The 19978-nt window shown below is 36.7% G+C and overlaps 1 protein-coding gene across 1 annotated transcript in view; it reads left to right on the top strand.

Annotated features, from left to right (window-relative positions):
• LOC136036930 (kelch-like protein diablo) overlaps positions 1–19978 on the top strand; it is a 63375-nt gene that overhangs the window by 24764 nt on the left and 18633 nt on the right. Inside the window, exons 5-6 of the mRNA XM_065719316.1 lie at positions 3767–3977; positions 13831–14014. Of these exons, the coding sequence (XP_065575388.1) occupies positions 3767–3977; positions 13831–14014 (395 nt within the window). The remainder of the gene's footprint in view (positions 1–3766; positions 3978–13830; positions 14015–19978) is intronic.

The following is a 19978-nucleotide window of genomic DNA, read 5'->3' as shown; positions in this document are numbered from 1 at the left end:
AAAAGTTACGAGCCTGAGAAAATTTGCTTTATTTAGGAAAATAGGGGGAAACACCCCCTAAAAGTTGTTGGATCTTAACGAAAATGACACCATCAGATTCAGCGTATCAGAGAACCCTACTGTAGAAGTTTCAAGCTCCTATCTACAAAAATGTGGAATTTTGTATTTTTTGCCAGAAGACAAATTACGGGTGCGTGTTTATTTTTTTTTTTATTTTTTTTTTTTTCAGGGGTCATCGTATCGACCAAGTGGTCCTAGAATGTCGCAAGAGGGCTCAGTCTAACGGAAATGAAAAGTTCTAGTGCCCTTTTTAAGTGACCAAAAAAATTGGAGGGCATCTAGGCCCCCTCCCACGCTTTTTTTCCCAAAGTCAACGGATCAAAATTTTGAGATAGCCATTTTGTTCAGCATAGTCGAAAACCATAAAAACTATGTCTTTGGGGATGACTTACTCCCCCACAGTCCCTGGGGGAGGGGCTGCAAGTTGCAAACTTCGACCAGTGTTCACATATAATAATGGTTATTGGGAAGTGTACAGACGTTTTCAGGGGGATTTTTTTGGTTTTGGGGGTAGGGTTGAGGGGAGGGGGCTCTGTGGGAGGATCTTTCCTTGGAGAAATATGTCATGGGGGAAGAAAAATTCAATGAAAAGGGCGCAGGACGAATCTGGTCACGTTAGAAAAAAACGTCAAATTCAGAGCTTAATATACAATGCTGGGTGTTCGGAGCCTCTATATTATGGAGTATAATTTGAAAATAACACAACTATACGAGCGATAAAACATATATACCACAACCATAACTCAACTAACGAAAGAACTGCTAAGGGATAACACAACTATAAAGCGAAAACAGGTGAAAACTAACGGGAAAATAAACGAACTAAGAGGTGGAAGGGGCCCAGAGAAAGAATATAATCCTTTGCAATTTTGAGCGTAATTACCGCAAAGGAGTAATAATGTCAGAAGCCCCGAAATACCGAATTATTTTCTTTTTCCTATAAGACCGGGGTAAATGAAACAGAAACTTACAATAGCGGAAATATAACATACACAATTCAGTCAGATCTTGTCTTTTTTCAGGATAGGTGAAATACCAGATAGGAAAAGTATTGAATGGTCGCAAAAACTAGTGTATAGCAATGCAAGCGCTTTTTGATAATAATGACCACGATTAGCTACTATTTTACCATAACCCGCTTTAAGTTTTCTTTAATATGCCATACAATATTGATCCTAAAAGCTAGTAGATTCCAATAAATATGAATGCTTGACCGCCGCAAATCAGAGACACAATGGATGGAGAAGTTAGAACGCGGATTTCAAATGGGCATAGACTTTGCATTAAAGACTAGGTACTCACACTTATCAATATTCAATGACAGACCAACAGTTTTGAAATGTTTTGAAATAGATGATACGGAATTCGAGAGGCTAGATCTAGAAGTATATCATCCACATATGCAATACAAGAGACATTTACCAAATTACAAAAAAGAAAGGGCATAATTTTGTATAACACACTGCGGATACAAATACTGAAAAGATACGGTGAAAGAACACCACCTTGACGCACTTCCAAGCGGGTTGGAATATTCCCATAACAATTAGAGTGAAACTTAACCGAATATGGGAATCAAACAGTTCGTGGTAACGAACTGTAGTAAGGAGCGACCCGGCTCAACAGTAAACGAAACTCTAAAAAACGGAATTTCGATGCTAAAAGATATATCAAAAGAATCGGATTTTTATGCTGATTTTAAATATATACGTTTCATCAAATTTAGTCTTTGTTATCAAAAGTTACGAGCCTGAGAAAATTTGCCTTATTTTGGAAAATAGGGGGTAACACCCCCTAAAAGTCATAGGATCTTAACGAAAATCGCACCATCGCATTCAGCGTACCAGAGAACCCTATAGAAAAATTTCAAGGTCCAATCTACAAAAATGTGGAATTTCGTATTTTTTGCCAGAAGACAAATCACGGGTGCGTGTTTATTTGTTTTTTTTTTTCAGGGGTCATCGTATCGACCAAGTGGTCCTAGAGTGTTGCGAGAGGGCTCATTCTAACTGAAATAAAAAGTTCTAGTGCCCTTTTTAAGTGACCAAAAAAATTGGAGGGCACCTAGGCCCCCTCCCACGCTCATTTTTCCCCAAAGTCAACGGATCAAAATTTTGAGATAGCCATTTTGTTCCGCATAGTCGAAAACCATAATAACTATGTCTTTGGGGATGACTTACCCCCCACAGTCCCTGGGGAGGGGCTGCAAGTTACAAACTTTGACCAATGTTTACATACAGTAATAGTTACTGGGAAGTGTACCGACGTTATCAAGGGGATTTTTTTTGGTTTGGGTGTGGGGTTCAGGGGAGGGGGCTATATGGGAGGATCTTTCCTTGGAGGAATATTTAATGGGGGAAGAGAAATTCAATGAAAAGGGCGCAAGACTGTCTAGCATTACTATAAAAAAAAAACAATGAAAATATAAACATGAAAAAGTTTTTTCAATTGAAAGTAAGGAGAAGCATTAAAACTTAAAACAAACAGAGATTATTACGCATATGAGGGGTTCTAAAAATACTTTAGCATAAAGAGCGAGGTATTTAGGAGGAGATAAATACTTCGCTCTTTATGCTAAAAAAATTTTAAGTAATTTCAACTATTTATTCTACGGCCTTTCTGATTCAGGGGTCATTCTTAAAGAATTGGGACAAAACAAGATTTAGTGTGAAGAGCAAGGTATTAACGAGGGGACCAACCCTCTCATATATATAATCAAAAATATAAGAATATAAAAGTTTGTTACGTAAGTTAATTCTTAAGTTACGTATTTTGTTTACTAATAAAAACGTTCGTTAAAAATTAAAAGATCTAGTTGCCTTTTTAAGTAACCGAAAATTTGGAGGGCAACTAGGCCTCCTTCCCCATCCCTTATTTCTCAAAATCGTCTGATCAAAACTAAGAGAAAACCATTTAGCCCAAAAAAAAGAATTAATATGCAAATTTCATTTTAATAATTTGTGTACGGAGAGCCAAAATCAGACATGCATTAATTCAAAAACTTTCAGAAATTAAATAAAAAAAACAAGTTTTTTGAAATGAAAGTAAGGAGCGACATTAAAACTTAAAACGAACAGAAATTACTCCGTATATGAAAGGGGCTTTTCCTCCTCGACACCCCACTCCTTGCGCTAAAGTTTGATTCTTTTTCGCAACTCTACTTTTTAAAACAATAAAAAATTTCAGCATAAGGAGCGGGGTGTCGATGAAGAAAAGCCCCTTTCATATACGGAGTAATTTCTGTTCGTATTAAGTTTTAATGTCGCTCCTTACTTTCATTTCAAAAAACTTGTTTTTTTTATTTAATATAATGTCAAAACCGAACATTATTGTATCTTTTTGAAAATTATGATCAAATGATGGCGACACCAAGTATTTTAAATGGCATGTTTACAAGGGCGTGTCCAGAATTTTTGTTTGGGGTGGGGGCGGGTTTACAGTAACTACCTTTAAAAAACACACAAAAAATCGTTTATATGCTTTATTTCTATGTTTTTACGAGTCAAATACAAACTTTCGAGGGGGGGGGGGTGAAACTCAGTGCCTCCCGGATATGGCCTTACATGTTTGCCATGTTTCCAGGTATGTTTGGAGGTGAGATTTGCTCTCCCTCTCCCCACAAAATCTCGAGATTGATATCAGAATTCATTCTAAATTGCGTTTTTTGTTATTAACTATAAATCTTTTAAATCTGCTCCTGTTACAGATTCTTCAACACGTGAGACTGCCATTGTTAACCCCCAAATTTCTTGTCAACACAGTGAGCACAGATCCACTAATTAAAGCAGATGATGTATGTCGAGATTTAGTTGATGAAGCAAAAAATTATCTACTACTGCCCCAAGAAAGACCTCTTATGCAAGGACCAAGGACACGACCCAGGAAACCAATAAGAAGAGGAGAACTGCTTTTCGCTGGTAAGGTTAAGAACTGGTTGCTGGTAAGGCTAATGCCTTACCAGCCCTATGGTAAGGCTGGTAAGGGATAATGACATAGGGTTTGGAATCAGGAAAAAGTTGGGAAAGATGTATCCTCTTGCGTGATCCTTTTTGGTGCTAGAAATGAACATAGTGATGTGACGCAGTTCTTCACCTTAAGAGTCCTGGTTAGAGGTGCTCAAAGTGGCCCCTCCACCTTTCAACACTGATTTGTAACAAAGACGGACCGAGGATTTGCACTCAAAAAGATTGTTTTTTTTCTTCAGGTGTCTTGAAATTCAGCTATTAAAGAGAAATGTAACTGCTCAGAACGAAAAATAATTCCAATAAAGGAAACAAGGCTCAGGACCAGATCTATTAATTATGATTAAGAGTTGAAGATAATGTCATAAGCCTCAGGAACGGGGTGAGAATGTTATACCTGACTTTATCCTCCAAATCGGTGGCATTGATCTCCATTTCATTGCCCTTCAGCCAGCAAGTGTAATGGGGAAGTGGGATCAGGAGGAAGTGGGAAAGTTATTTGCTTTTACGTGATTCTTCTTTTCAGAATAGAATATGATTTATTGGCTAAAATAGCATAAAAACTAGCATAAGCACGTCAGAACAATTGCAATGATAAAGCAGATGCTAGGGGATAAACATATTAATTATATTAAGATTAAATTATATTAACATTAATATATTAAGATGGGAAACAAAATAGGGGACAAAATTGTTTTGTACCTCATGGTCAACATTTGGGGACACAGGTCAAGTTGTGTATTTGGAGCTCTACGAGCATTAAGTCTTGTATTAGGACGAATTGGGGGATTTTCTTTCAAGGGGGGAAGAAAACGTTGATCATAGTCAGAACTAAGGCGCTTGTGACCAAAGTTTTTGATAAGGATCTGACGTCATGATTCTAATGTAGCAAGTTCAAGTCTAGCCAAACCTTCATTGTATGTTTGTATAGGACGTCCCTAGTATAATTTTTATTGCTCTTTTTGGAATACTTTCAATTTTAAAACAATGGTCTTTGGTCAATCCAGGGTACCAGACAGGGCCTTATATTCAGTACAGGATCTTATTTAAGAGCAATAAAATATTTTAAGGTTTTGGATTGATATGGAAAACTGTTTAAGAAGGAAGAAAGATTTGTGGAGAAAGTTACCAGATTTAAATATTTGAGAAGTGTGGGACTTCCATTGTCCAACTGCACGCCAAGCAGTTTAACCGTATTTAAATTTGGTATGCGAAGGTAATTATTGATAGGAGGTGTATTTTAAAAAAAGGAGAATAGCATTAAACTGATTTTGGGTATGTTTAAGTGAGTTTAATATTGTCAAGATCATTCTTGGTGCTAGAAATGTGTATGGTAATATGACGCAGGCTCTTACCATAATAATCTTGGCTCTTAAGAGCGCCTACCTCATTCAACTATGCTATGAAACAGATTTGGATCTTGTTTTCGCAAATAAAATATTTACGGGGCTACATGAAATCCAGCTACCGAAGTGCAATGTCCTTTCTTAAATTCGGCTTCATGGCTGAAAAATAATGTTAAAAATTTTGAAACCCAAAAATTGAAAGGTTTTTTTTGCATAACATAAGCTTTATATAATTTTAATGAAAAGGACCCTGTTTTGGGAGCGGGGGCTGTTTTATGCGAAAATTATACGGTAAAGTTTTATCTAAAATAAAACTATGTAATACTGTTTGTTTTTCTTGTCTTGTCACTACTTCTGTTTTTGTTCCATTTCACTTCATTCAGATTTTCAATTTCATTTCATTTGCTTTCATTCCATTTCTTTCAAAACAATAAAAAAATTGGAACAGCTACATTTATTATCAGCCAAATAACAAGAAAAACTAAATTTTCTTAAAACTTTTATATTTTTAAATGTAAGTTTCTTATCTTTGCTTAAATTATAATATATGTTTTGATTTCTAGAGCATATGACACTGCTGTACATTTAATATTTAGCTCAAAGACATTGTAAAAAGGAGCTTAAGACTTCGTTTTGAAAATCACTAAGGGTCCATAGTTATCTACCACTTATAAGTGAGGTAGTAAAATTTTGTTAATGTCTTCATGAAAATGGGAATGAAATTAATTAAAAAAAAAGGCCGGCCCATAGGATAAGATGCTTATTTACTTATTTAACATGAGTATATAAAATACATAAATGACATTACAAAAGAAAAATGAAATACTTCAACAAACGAAACAAATTATTGGTAATAAAGGGGCTTAATAAGCTAACTAAATAAAATACGTACGAAAAACACAACAACACAAAATCAAACAAAATTAAAATTATGGGAAAAATGGGACAAGTTATGCATAGAGGGCATTTTCAGACTCGTGATAAAAATTATCCGTCTTATATTCTTGATTTCATTAGCTAATTATTAACTAATATTATATATATAGTATAACTAATATATATATATATATAACCAACTATGTATATATATATATATATATTAATATATAGTATAATATTTTGAAAACCACTGCAGAGCTCCTTGAACTCGTAAAATGATGTCTAAGAACTTGGACTGACGTGATCCAACTTGGACTAAAGACATTATAGAATCCACAGGGGTAGTTAAAACCGGCTAGCGCAGCGAAACTCAGCTCCTGACGCAATAGAGCTTTCAAAATAATCGAAATCGAATATAATCGAATCATCGAATATAATCGAATATAATCGAATCAACAAATCGAGGGTAAAAACTATGAACATGCCATCGGCATGTTAAACATTAAAGTTTGCGTGAAACCAGTGAGGTTCTGGCCCCTCTTTCGCCCGGGGCAAAATCTTGATCAGCAACAACCCCCTTCCTGCTTCCCAAAAATTATCAGGCCAAATCTTAACAAAACTCATTTATTAATAAAACTATTTTCAATTAATTAATTAATATTTTCTTTTTTAATTATTATTATTTTATTATTTTTTATTTGTTTTATTTTATTAGTTAATTAATAATTTATTAATTCCTTTCATTTATTAACTACAGGCTCTACTTTGTTTTAATTATAACAAAATTTAAAAAATTACAAAATGAATATAACTATTAGATTATTTATTTAAACCAAAAATTAACCCATTAAACCAAAAATTAGCAAAAATAAGATGAAATAATCTACCAAGCATAGAACTATCACAAATCCGCATCAATTAATAAATGAAACCGAAAACGAACGTGCTTTCTTAAAAGCCAAAACATAATTTGTACTTTACTGAAAAAAAATACAAATGAATGTGCATTGTCAGTTTAATGTCCATGTCTCTATATTTATTCGTTAAAATGTTAATATCATTTGATTTATTAAAGTTTTAAAAATGAAAGCCCTAATCATGTTAATTTCTACTCGTTTTGAGATTGACTCGGTTGTTTATTTTTAATTATGTTCGTTTTTGGTTTTATTTGTTTATCGATGCTGATTTGTGGTAGTTTTACTCTTGGTAGATTATTTGATTCTATTTTCGTTCATTTTTGGTTTAATGGAGCTCTTTACTTTTTTTTGAAAAACTTATTTCGTGAAAGGTTTTTTTTATTTAATTTCTGTTTGTTTTATATTGACATAGCAATTATTTTCGCCTATGTCTTTTTCAGGAAAAAGAAAATAATAGTTTAAATCTTTTCTGATTTTCTTTAAGACTTTTTAGTCTGGCATCCTGTTTGTATGCTGGAAAAAAAATTTCTACAATTTTTAACAACATTCTCTGTTATAAAAATCTGGACACAAATAGTAGTGTTTAATTTAGTTTATACCTCCTCTAGTTGCTATAAAACTTAATACCATTCGCAAAAATTTCCATCTTTGCTCTTTGACAGCTTGGATACACTTACACTTTTGCTTTAGTTAAATTTTAAGAGCAGAAGTATTGATAGCAGTAGCCCCGAAAGTTTGAACATGATACCCCCAGTCGTTCTTGGGATATTGCTGAGATGTCTTATTGACAACCAGCATACACATAGTGCATTTTGATTTAATCTTAAGGCAGCATTTAGTTTTTGAACATATTGGGTAAATTGCATAATTGTAAGGGGTTGACGTTCCTGATAGCCCTAGAGATAAAGTTACAAGACCGTTCAGCTACACTGAACAAAATGGCTATCTTAAATTTTGATTATTTATGAAAATTACGAGCTAAAGAGGAGAGCTGATTACCCTCCAATCACTTTTAATTCTTGAAAGTAATACTTGAGTTTCCAATCAAATTAGCTACTTCAAAATATCAATGATATTACTAGCTATGATAGAGCATCGCTGCCGATGATATTGCTTGTATGCCCTTTTAATACTTGACATGTGTGTATTTTACTCGTTTAATTGAAACTCCCCCTGAACGGTTCAACTTCATGCTCTTAGTGTCTTTTGACTAGTTTAAAATCCGTCACAACTTACCCTGAAAGGTCCTACTTAAGAATGTAAGCCGTTATTGTGATATTGATTTGTCACCCTTTTGATAATCTACATGATCATAGTTCGTTTTGATTTAGTTCAGCATCCGCCTAAATATTCCTTGGAAGCTTCATCTTAATACCTTTAGCTTGTATAGTAGCAATAGTTATAGTAGCAATATGCAAATAGCACATTTGTTTGGTATTCAACATCCCCTTCAAGACACGATGAAATTTTCGACGTAATACCATCCACTGGTCCTGAAGCATCACTGATACGTCCTCTTGACAGACTATTGGGACATAGTGTTTCGATTTATTTCAGTAAAGTTACAATATTGCCAAAAGTTTTGCCTTCATACCCTTAGATTTACTATTAGTATTAGTAGCACCAGTAGTTATAGTAGTAATAGTAGGAGTAGAGTTAATAGTAGAAGTAGTTTTAGTAGTAGTAGTAGTAGTAGCAGTAGTATTAATAGTAGCATTAAGTAGTACTTGTAGGAGTAGAAGCAGCAGTATTATGATGCAAATATTGTCTTTTGATTTGTTCAACGTGTCCCACAACAAGAATTGTAAGTCTTAATTTCACATACGAAACTGTTCCTAAGATATTGCTGATATACCCTTTTGACAATCTGCATATGGATGGCAGGTTGTCATCCGTACAACAGAAAGTTTCTGAAATATTCTCTGAAAATTTCACCCTCATACCGCCAGGTATAGTTGCAGTAGTACTCACAGCAGTAGTAATACTACTCAACTTAATGCAATTAGCCATAGCTATTACATTGTTGGGATGTCCTTTTGATAACCTTAGCGATAGAAGTACTAGTTGGAGCAATAGTAATAGTAGCAATAGGACTAGTAAATGTTGCAGTAGCAGAAGTATTAGTAGTAGTATGCACTTATTGCCTTTTGGTCAATTGATCTTCTCCTTTAAGTGTTCTCTGAGAGTTCCAACTTGATACCCAAATCCGTTCTTAAGTCGATTAGTAGCAGTAGTATCATAAGGAAAAGTAGCAGTCATATTAGTGTTAGTATTGACAAGCATATGTTACCTTTTTGTCAATTGATCTTCCCCTTCAAGTATTCTCTGAAAGATTCAGCTTAATACCCAAATCAATTCTTGAGATACGCCCTTTTGGTAATCTGCATGCACATAGTGTTTTTTTTTTATTTAGTTCAAATTTCCCCTCAATATTCTGTCAAACTTTCACCTTCGTACGTGTAGCCTTACTTGCTCTAGTATCATAGTTGTAGTGGTAGTAGTAGGGACAGTAATAGCACTATAAGTGTATTATTATTAATAGCGGCAGTATTAATAGCAGTAGTAGCAGGTACATTTTGCCTTTTTGTCAACTGAACATCCCACTCATAATGCACCTGACGTTTCCTCTTGATACGATAAGCCGTTCGATAAGATGGTTGCTTTCAAATCAGTTTGACTCTTAAAAACGGCACTATAACTTCCAGAGCAAAACTTAAAGGCCCTCTCCCTAGAGGTCTGGGGGATTGTGCCGAACCTGGAAGCATTGTCGTTGTGTTCTTTGGACTATTTTAAACAAAATGGCAATTTCACAATTTAGATCAGAAGCGTTTGGTGAAAAGAGGGGTAGTTGGGGGGGGGGAGCTAGTTCACCTCCATCTCTTTTGAATCGTAAAAGGGAACTAGAACATCCAATTTCAACCAAATGAGCTACCTCTAAAGTTTGTACAACCATCCCTTCCATAAGAACATTAAGTACCCCAGGGGCATAACTTACAACCCTTGTCCCCAGGTTCGGTGGTCTTTATCAACCCCAAGAGCCTTGTTATATGATTTTTGAACTATTTTGATTAAAAGGACTCCCTCACAATTTCTATGGTGATGCAACGTTATTGGATTATACTCGGGAAATCACAACGTGTGTTCGTGTAAGGGGGGGTGTAGCTGCGCTTTGATCACTTTGACTCGTGAAAAGGGCACTAGATCATCTTATCTCCAGTTCAATGAGCCCCCTTCCGGAATTTTCGCGATCCCTCTATCTATGAAAACCTTATATGTCCCTAGGGAATAACTTACAACCATTGTCCTGAGAACTCGGTTGGGGTGTCATTCTCACTGACATAATTTCCGGACCCTTCAACTACGATGAACAAATTTGTTACCTCCAAGTCTTTATTGGAGTTGTTTGGGGAAATGATTGGCGTGGAAGGGGGGGGGGGGCTGGTTGCTCTCAAATCACTTGGGCTCTTAAAGAGGGCACTATAATTTCCAATTTCAAATCAAATGAGCTCTGTCAGAAGTTTATACGACCCCCCATGCCGTAAAAGCCTTACATTCCCCAGGACTTGATTTACAGCCCTATCCCCGGGGCGCTGGGGGGATTGTGTCTACCGTAGATGCACTGTCTTGTGTTGTCTGGACCGTTTTGAACAAAATCGCTATCTCACAATTTCAGTCAGATGTGTTTGGTGAAAAGAGGGGTTTGTGGAGGGGCTAGTTACCCTCCATCACCTTTGACTCTTAAAAGGGAACTAGATCTTTTTAAACCAAATGAGTCGCCTCTAAAAGTTAAACAACCATCCCTTCAATAAAAACTTAAATGCCTCCGGTGCATAACTCATAGTCCTTGCCCCCAGGCCCTGGTGGTTTGTATCAACCCAAAAGCCTCGTTATATATAAAATGATTGTCTCAAAAATCCTAGTGGATGCATTTCGGGAAAACACGACGTGTGGGGGAGTAGCTGCCCTCTGATCACTTTTACTTTTAAAAAGGGCACTTGAACTTCTGATTACCAATCCGTTGGGTCTCTTCCAAAGCATATAAGACCCCTCTTTCTATAAAAACCTTATATGCCCCCAGGTTCTGAGAACTCTGTGGGGTTGCCTTTCTCACTGTGGGGTTGACATATTTTCTAGACTCCTCAACTACAATGAACAAAATAGATATCTCCAAGTTTTGATTGAAGTGGTTTTGGGAAATGATTGGTGTGGCGGAGAGGGGGGGGGGGCTGGTTGCTCTCAAATCACTTTTGACTGTTAAAAAGGATGTTATAACTTCCAATTTCAAATCAAATGAGCCACATCTGAAGTTTATACGGCCATTCATTCCATAAAAACCTTATATACCCCCAGGGTATGACTTACAACTCTCTCCCCTGGGGATTGGGGTTATGTCAATCCTATTGACAACGGCATCCTATGTTCGGCATTGTTATATGTTCTTTAGACTATTTTGAACAAGACCGTTATCACAATTTCAATCAGATTTGTTTGGTGAAAACAGAGGTAGTCGGGGGGGGGGAGTGGCTAGCTGCCCTCCATTACTTCTGACTCTTAAAAGGGAACTAGAACTTCCAATTTTTAACCAAATGAGCCTTTATCAAAGTTTACATAACCACTCCTTCCATAAAAGCCTTAAATGCCCTCGTTGTATAACCTACAACCCTTGCCCCCATGCTTTTGGGGGCTGGTTTTAACTCCCAAAAGGGTAGCTTCCCTCCGATCACTTTGACTCATAAGAAAGGCATTATAGCTTCTGATTACCAATTTAATGAGCCACCACCAAAGTTTATACAACCACGCTTTTTATAAAAGAGAGCTTTCATGGGGTTATCATCCTCAAAGGCATTATTTCCGGTCTTCTAAGCTACATTGAACGAAATGGGTATCTCAAAGTTTTAATTGGATGTCTTTGGGGAAATGATGAGCATGGGAGGGACGTTGGAAGCCCTCCAATTACTTTCGACTTTTCCCTATCAATTAACTAGTCATGTCAAATTCCAATTGAATTAGCCTTTTTTGAAGTTTCTATGACAAATCCTTCGATACGAACTTCCCTGGTCTAAAAAATTGTATATATATAATATTACATTGGGGCAACATCGTTCTTTACTTAGGCAGCATTATTGCGCTGCCTATGATGGTGCACTGTAATATCTTCTGAAATACGTTCTTAATGTCTGGAGCCATTGTTTCTACTATCTGCAAATTTTCTTGGCTTTCCTCACATTTACCTGAAAACAAATTTGGCTCTCTGAAGTCCTAAAGGAATTAATGTTCGAAAATATACAAACTTTATTACGAAATAGATATTGCTAGTTTTATTAAGATTCACTTCGGGAGAATTCGGGGATATTCGTGGAAACCAGAAAAATTTGAGGATTGTAAAAACACCCACCAACCTTCATTTGAATCGTCAGACCTCAAGTTTTCAAAGAGTATTAACGTTTTTAAGCAAAATTTTTAAAGATCTTCTTTTGCTTTATCTCTTTACTTATTTTTTTATGAGTGTTTTTTAAAGTCTTCTCTTTGTTTGCCCGTTTTGTATATGCTTGTGTTATAATTTGTTTGTTTCAATCAGTGATGTGCTTAATTCTATGCAAAGACTTGCACAACATATTTGCTACATATTAATATGTAGACACAGACATATAAGCATATCTACTACATGGATATTTATTAGTATCTCCACGTTTATTTTACCACTATATCCCTTATCTTCATTATCTTGATTTTTGCATATTTACTACGTTTTTATTTGTAAAGAAATACGTCTTAAATTAGTTATTAAAATCAACCAAGCCCAAGATGTATAATTGCCAAAGGGTAACTATGTAATGAAGTTGCAACTCTTATATCAATTGTAATCTCTGATGAACATTTAGGATAGTGTAGGATAGTGACCAACGGTGTATCCAAGGAGGAGGCTAAGGGGGTTGAACCGTCCCCCCATAATGCCGGTCCAACTCGTAAAAGCATAACAAAATGCATATAATTTTTTTATGCGCTCTATTAAGTTTTTTGTACCCCCCCCCCCTTCGAACAAAAACCCTGGATAAGGTCCTGGTGTGCACAATTGTTGTGTGTTTTTTTTCAGTCTAATTCTCCAGTTCTAACGAGTTGCTAGCACAATTAATTGATAGGCCTGTTTTTACTGTGGTCACGAGTTAGATAGGTTAACTTTCAAGGGACTGGCGACTCTGTTTGGCAAACGACGCCCCTTTAAGGTTGTGTGGTCTATCTTTCCTGATAAACATGTTTTCTGTCTCTTGTTAGTGTTTGCTCAAAATACATGAAAATTTTGTATGTTTGTATGTACGTACCTTTCACCCAAAAAATGTTTCTGAATAGAACTTGTTGTGTAATAGCTGGTACATAATAGCTGGTTTGACACGCTGCAGTAAGGAGAGGTTTGAAGGTTTTCCCATATCGCATTTCTCCCTAGGTTTTGATTAATGATCGATTATAGTTAGCGTAACCTCCCTCCTCTTTTCGATAGGATGCCAGGTTTGCTCCTTAGCCTCAAAAATTATTATTTCGTTTCTGTAGACAGCCTCATAAATATTCGATGAATCACTGCAGTCTTTGCAGTAAGGTCGTCTATATGGAAATGTGTTTTCATGCAACTGACTCAGAAAAAGAAATTAAAACAAAGTGTTTTTTTTTCAGTTGGTGGATGGTGCAGCGGTGATGCTATTGCCAGTGTGGAACGATTTGACCCATTGACCGGTGACTGGAAATTAGTCGCTCCAATGGCGAAACGGCGGTGTGGCGTCGGTGTGGCGGTGCTGAGTGATCTTCTTTATGCAGTTGGTGGACATGATGGACAATCATACTTAAATACTATTGAAAGGTACTTGATTTTTGGGTAAAGTATGTGGTTTTATTTGATTGTACCTCATTGGAACCGTTTAGAGGCTGATTTTAATAATTTTAAAAAAACAGACAGTGGAAACAACTTGAAAGTTGATTCATTGCTTGATCTTGTTTCGCTAGTCTCTTGTGATGAAAGTTTTCTAATATCTAAATGTGTTGGCCTTGAAGTAACAATTACTATTTAAATTTTTGGATTGTTGCCATTGAATGTAGCTTTTTTTTTATTTAATTACACCACTATAACTGTTTATTTTATTTATTTATTGATATAAATTACATCAATCACAATGCTTGTTGCTTATAAAATAAGAACACTTTGGGTATCATGAATCACAAAGGGCAACTGGAAGGAATAAAAAAAAGAAAACCAAACAACTGACAGAAACACATATATAAATCATTACATTCTGGGCTCTACTTTATTTTTATATTTAACCATTGTTGTATAGTAAGCCAGAGAAAAGAAACGAGAAACATGTTTTGATATCCCTCAGTATCCTATAAAAGGGAATAATTTGCCCCCCTATCGCTTGAAAAAATAGGAACACGCTCGAATTTAGCAATATTTGAAAAAGAAGAGGAGAAAAGCGAAAATGGGGTTTTACAAGGCCAATAAAAATACTGGATGCAACAAAAACAGATGTTTTGAGAAGACAATGGGTTCCCTTCTTCAATGATGTTAGAGAAAGTCCCTAAAAATACAGTTCACATTTTCTAAGCAAAATGGGAACGCTTTAGACAAAAAAGAGAGAATAAAAAGACATAACTTGGATAGCAAAATGAAACAAAAACCGAAATTGAAGGAATTGAAAAGCTATTGACACAAGGTGTCAGTTATGTGGAAATTTTGTATTGAGAGGCGTGAGGAATAAATTATTATTATCAGCATGGAATAAAATAACAGGTAAAAAAAAAAAAAAAATCAAAACAGTAAACCCAAATAAAAAACAAGAGATAAGAGCTCATATTGCACTTGTGACGAGGTTGGAAGAGCCAAGAGCTCATATGGCATGAAAAATAGCAAAATTCTAAGAATCAATAGATTAATTTAAAAGGAAAATCAGAGGCTTAATGCCGTTCGGGACTTAACATAAAAGCTCTGAGACACGAGGTTATTCTAAATATTAAAATTCATTAAGATCCGATCACCCACTTGTAAGTTAAAAATACATCATTTTTTCTAATTTTTCCTCTCCTTTCAGCCCCCCCCCCCCAGATAGTCGAGTCGGGGAAAACGACTTTGTCAAGTCGATTCTTGCAGGTCCCTGACACGCCTACCAATTTTATCGTCCTAGCACGTCCAGAAGCCCCGAACTCGCAAAAGCACTGAATTCCCCCTAACTCCCCCAGAGAGAGTGGATCCAGTCCGGTGACGTCAATCACGTATCTACGACATTTGCTTATTCTACCCGCTAAGTTTCATCCCGATCTCTTCACTCTAAGTGTTTTCCAAGATTTCCCGTTTCCCCCTCCAACTCCCCTCCAGTGTCACCAGATCTGTTTGGGATTTAAAATAAGATCTCTGAGACATAAGTGCCTTCTAAATATCAAATTTAAAAATACCACACGCACGGTCACCCGTTCTTATGTTAAAAATACCTCAGTTTTTCTAATTTTTGCGAATTAACACCCCCTCCTACTCCCCTAAAGAGAGCAGATTCAGTCCGTTTATGTCAATCACGTATCTAGGACTTTTGCATATTCTTCCCACCAAGTTTCATCCTGATCTCTCCACTCTAAGCGTTTCCCAAGGTTTCCGGTCCCCCCCCCCCAACTCCCCCAATGACACTGGATCCGGTCGAGATTTAAAATAAGAGCTCTTAGACACGGTATCCTTCTAAATATTAAATTTGATCAAAATCTGATCACCCGTTTGTAAGTTAAAAATACCTCATTTTTTCAAATTTTTCCGAATTAACACCCCTCCAACTCCCCCATAGAGAGCGGATTCAGTCCGGTTATGTCAATCACGTATCTATGACTTCTGCTTATTCTTTCCACCAAGTTTCATCCTGATCTCTCCGCTTTAAGCGTTTTCCAAGATTTCTGGTCCCCCCCCCCAAATCCCCCAAATGACACTGGATTCGGTCTGGATTTAAAATAAGAGATCTGAGTTACGAGGTCCTTCTAAATATGAAATTTCATTAAGCTCCGATCACTCCTTCGTAAATTAAAAATACCTCATTTTTCTAATTTTTCAGAATTAACCTTCCCTCCAACTCCTCGAAAGCGAACGAATCCATTCCGTTATGTCAATTACATATCTAGGACTTGTGCTTATATTTACCACCAAGTTTCATCCCGGTTCCTCCACTCTAAGCGTTTTCCAAGATTTTAGGCTCCCCCCTCCAACTCCCCCCAATTTAACCGGATCCGGTCGGGATTCAAAATGAGAGCTCTGAGACACGATATCCTTATAAATATCAAATTTCATTAAGATCTGATCACCCGTTCGTAAGTTAAAAATACCTCATTTTTTCTAATTTTTCCGAACTAACCGTTAACGAATTAACACTTGGTATTTACCAAGTGCCATAAAAAGGTCAGCCACTCACCCAAAATCTAACGACTAACTATGTTTTCAATTAGAATATAGAAAAGTAACTTCAAATGAAATAACAATGAAAAACAAGTTTCTTTCATTTAAATAAAATAATAAAGCAGAGATCTACGTCACATTTGTCCGCTTGTAAATAAAGCTTGTTTATTTAAATCTTTTAGATATGAGGGGTTGAGAATTCGTATTATGCTGTGAATGTGGAAGTGACACATAGAACTTATTTTTGGAATAAGTAAATTATTAGATTCTCATAAAAAAAACAAAATAAGAGTCACTTATTTTAAATGAGCTGTATCACTGTAAAGAGCCAAACCTAAATTTATATGTTTATGTATTTCAAACACCTCTGTATTAATGGGCTAAACGGGGACATTGGTGCCCATAAGCTGAATTTTAGGAGGTGGACTTACCTGGTCTAATCGGCACTTCCAATGCTGTATATTAGAAATCTCAAAACAAAAATATAAGGCAGCGCCATGCAGCCAGGGGGGATGACGCTGAAAACTAAAAACTAATAGCAGGGGGGATGGCGCTTAAAGAAAGGTTATATTAGAGAAAGTTCCTAAAAATACAGTTCACATTTTCTAAGCAAAATGGGAACACTTTAGACAAGAAAAAAGAGAATAAAAAGACATAACTTAGATATCAAAATGAACCTCTGTATTGGTGGGCTAAACCCGTTTCATAAGACATTAAGCTAGTCTCGTCAAACAAAAAGGTTTGGCGCGGATGGTCATAGACATGTTCAGCAAGGGCTGAGTAAAAAAAATGTGTTTTTTCCTCTTTTTGAGGGCATTATCAACGGAAATATGGTGTCTTTTACTTATTTGATTCTCTTTTTTTCTCGTCTAAATCGTTCCCATTTTGGCTCAGGAAATGTGAACTGTATTTTTGGGGACTTTCTCTAATATTGCTGAAGATGGGAAGCAGTTGCCTTCTCGAAATATCCGTTTTTGTTGCATCAAGTATTTTTGTTGGCCTTATAAAAAAAAACATTTTCGCTTTTTTTGTTTTTTATGGCACTTTGGTATTAACCAAGTGACATATAGCAATCGCAAATTCTGTCGGTCTGTCTGTCTGTCGGTCCCGGTTTTGCTACTTTAGGCACTTCCATGTAAGCTAGGACGATGAAATTTAGCAGGTATATCAGGGACCGAACCAGATTAAATTAGAAATAGTCGTTTTTCCGATTTGACCATCTGGGGGGAGTGGGAGGCCCGTTAATTCGGAAAAAATAGAAAAATTGAAGCATTTTTAACTTACGAACGATTGATCAGATCTTAATGAAATTCGATGTTTGGAATTATATCGTGTCTCCGAGCTGTCTTATATCGAGCCCGACCGGATCTGGTGAAATTGGGGGGGGGGGGGGTAGTTGGGAGGGGGAGACCTAAAATCTTGGAGAACACTTAGAGTGGAGAGATCGGAACACGAAACTTGGTGGGCAAATAAGCAAAGGTCCTAGATACATGATTGACATAACTGGAACGGATCCGCTCTTTGGGGTAGTTGGGGGGGGGGGGAGTAATTCTGAAAAATTAGAAAAAATTAGGTATTTTTAACTTACGAACGGGTGATTGGATCTTAATGAATTTGATATTTAGAAGGATATGTGTCTCAGAGCTCTTATTTTAAATCCTGACCGGATCTGGTGACATTGGGGGGGATTCGGGAGGGGAAACCTAAAATTTGGAAAACGCTTAGAGTGGAGGGATCGGGATGAAACTTGGTTGGAAAAATAAGCACAAGTCCTAGATACATGATTGATATACCCGGAACGGATCCGCTCTCTTTGGTGTAGTTGGGGGGGGGGGGTTAATTCTGAAAAATTAGAAAAAATGTGGTATTTTTAACTTACGAACAGGTGATCGGATCTCAATGAAATTTGATATTTAGAAGGATATCGTTTCTCAGAGCTCTTATTTTAAATCCCGACCGGATCTGGTGACATCGGGGGGGAGTTGGGAGGGGAAACCTAAAACTTAGAAAACACTTAGAGTGGAGGGATTGGGATGAAACTTGGTGGGAAAAATAAGAACAAGTCCTAGATATTTGATTGACATAACCGGAACGGATCCGCTCTCTTCGGGGTAGCTGGGGGGGTTCATTCTGATTAATTAGAAAAAATGAGGTATTTTTAATTTACGAATGGGTGATCTGATCTCAATGAAATTTGATATTTAGAAGGATATTGTGCCTCAAAGCTCTTATTTTAAATCCCGACCGGATCTGGTGACATTAGGGGGAGTTTGGGAACTAAATTCCCAGGTGACATTAGGGGGGGGGGGGAACCTAAAATCATGGAAAACGCTTAGATTGGAGGAATCTGGATGAAACTTGGTGGGAAAAATAAGCAGAAGTCTTAGATACGTAATTTATATAATTGGAACGGATCCGCTCTATTGGGGGGAGGGGGATTAATTCTGAAAAATTAGAAAAAATGACGTATTTTTAACTTACGAAGGAGTGATTGGATCTTCATGAAACTTCATATTTAGAAGGACCTCGGAACTCAGATCTCTTATTTTAAATCTCAAACGGATCCAGCGTAATTGGGGGGCAGTTGGGGGGGGGACCGAAATCTTAGAAAATACTTAAAGCGGTGAAATCAGGATGAAACTGCATGGGAAGAATAAAAACCTGTCTAAGATACGTGACTGACATAACCGGACCGGAGTTGCTCTCTTTGGTGGAGTTGGGGGGGGGGGGGGGGGTAATTTTGAAAATTGAGGTATTTTTAACTTACGAATGGGTGACCAGATCTTAATGAAATTTGATATTTAGAAGGATTTTGTCCTATAAAGCTCTAATTTTAAATTCCGACCAGATCCTGTGACATTGGGGGGAGTCGGAGGTGGAAACCGGAATTCTTGGAAAACGTGAAAATTGGGGTATTTTTATCTTATGAATAGGTAATCGGACCTTAATGAAATTTGATATTTAGAAGGATTTTGTCCTTTAAAGCTCTAATTTTAAATTCCGACCAGATCCTGTGACATTAGGGGGAGTCGGAGGTGGAAACCGGAATTCTTGGAAAACGTGAAAATTGGGGTATTTTTATCTTACGAATAGGTAATCGGATCTTAATGAAATTTGATACTTAGAAGGAATTCATATCTCAGAGCTCTTATTTCAAATCCCGACCAGGTCTTTTGACATTGGGGGGAGTTGGAGGGGGAAATCTTGGAAAACACTTGGAGTCGAGGAATCGGGATGAAGCTTGGTGGATAGAATAAGCAAATGTCCTTGATACTTTATTGACGTAACCGTACTGGATTCGCTCTCTTTGAGGGTTGGGGGGAGGGGTTCTGTGATTTAGCGAGTTTGGTGCTTCTGGACGCGCTAGGACGATGAAAATTGGTAGGCGTGTCAGGGAGCTGC

This window comes from Artemia franciscana, chromosome 16 (assembly GCF_032884065.1).
Source record: "Artemia franciscana chromosome 16, ASM3288406v1, whole genome shotgun sequence".
NCBI lineage: Eukaryota > Metazoa > Arthropoda > Branchiopoda > Anostraca > Artemiidae > Artemia > Artemia franciscana.
Note: the sequence above shows the minus strand (reverse complement) of the source record. Positions and strands in the feature narration are given on the sequence as shown.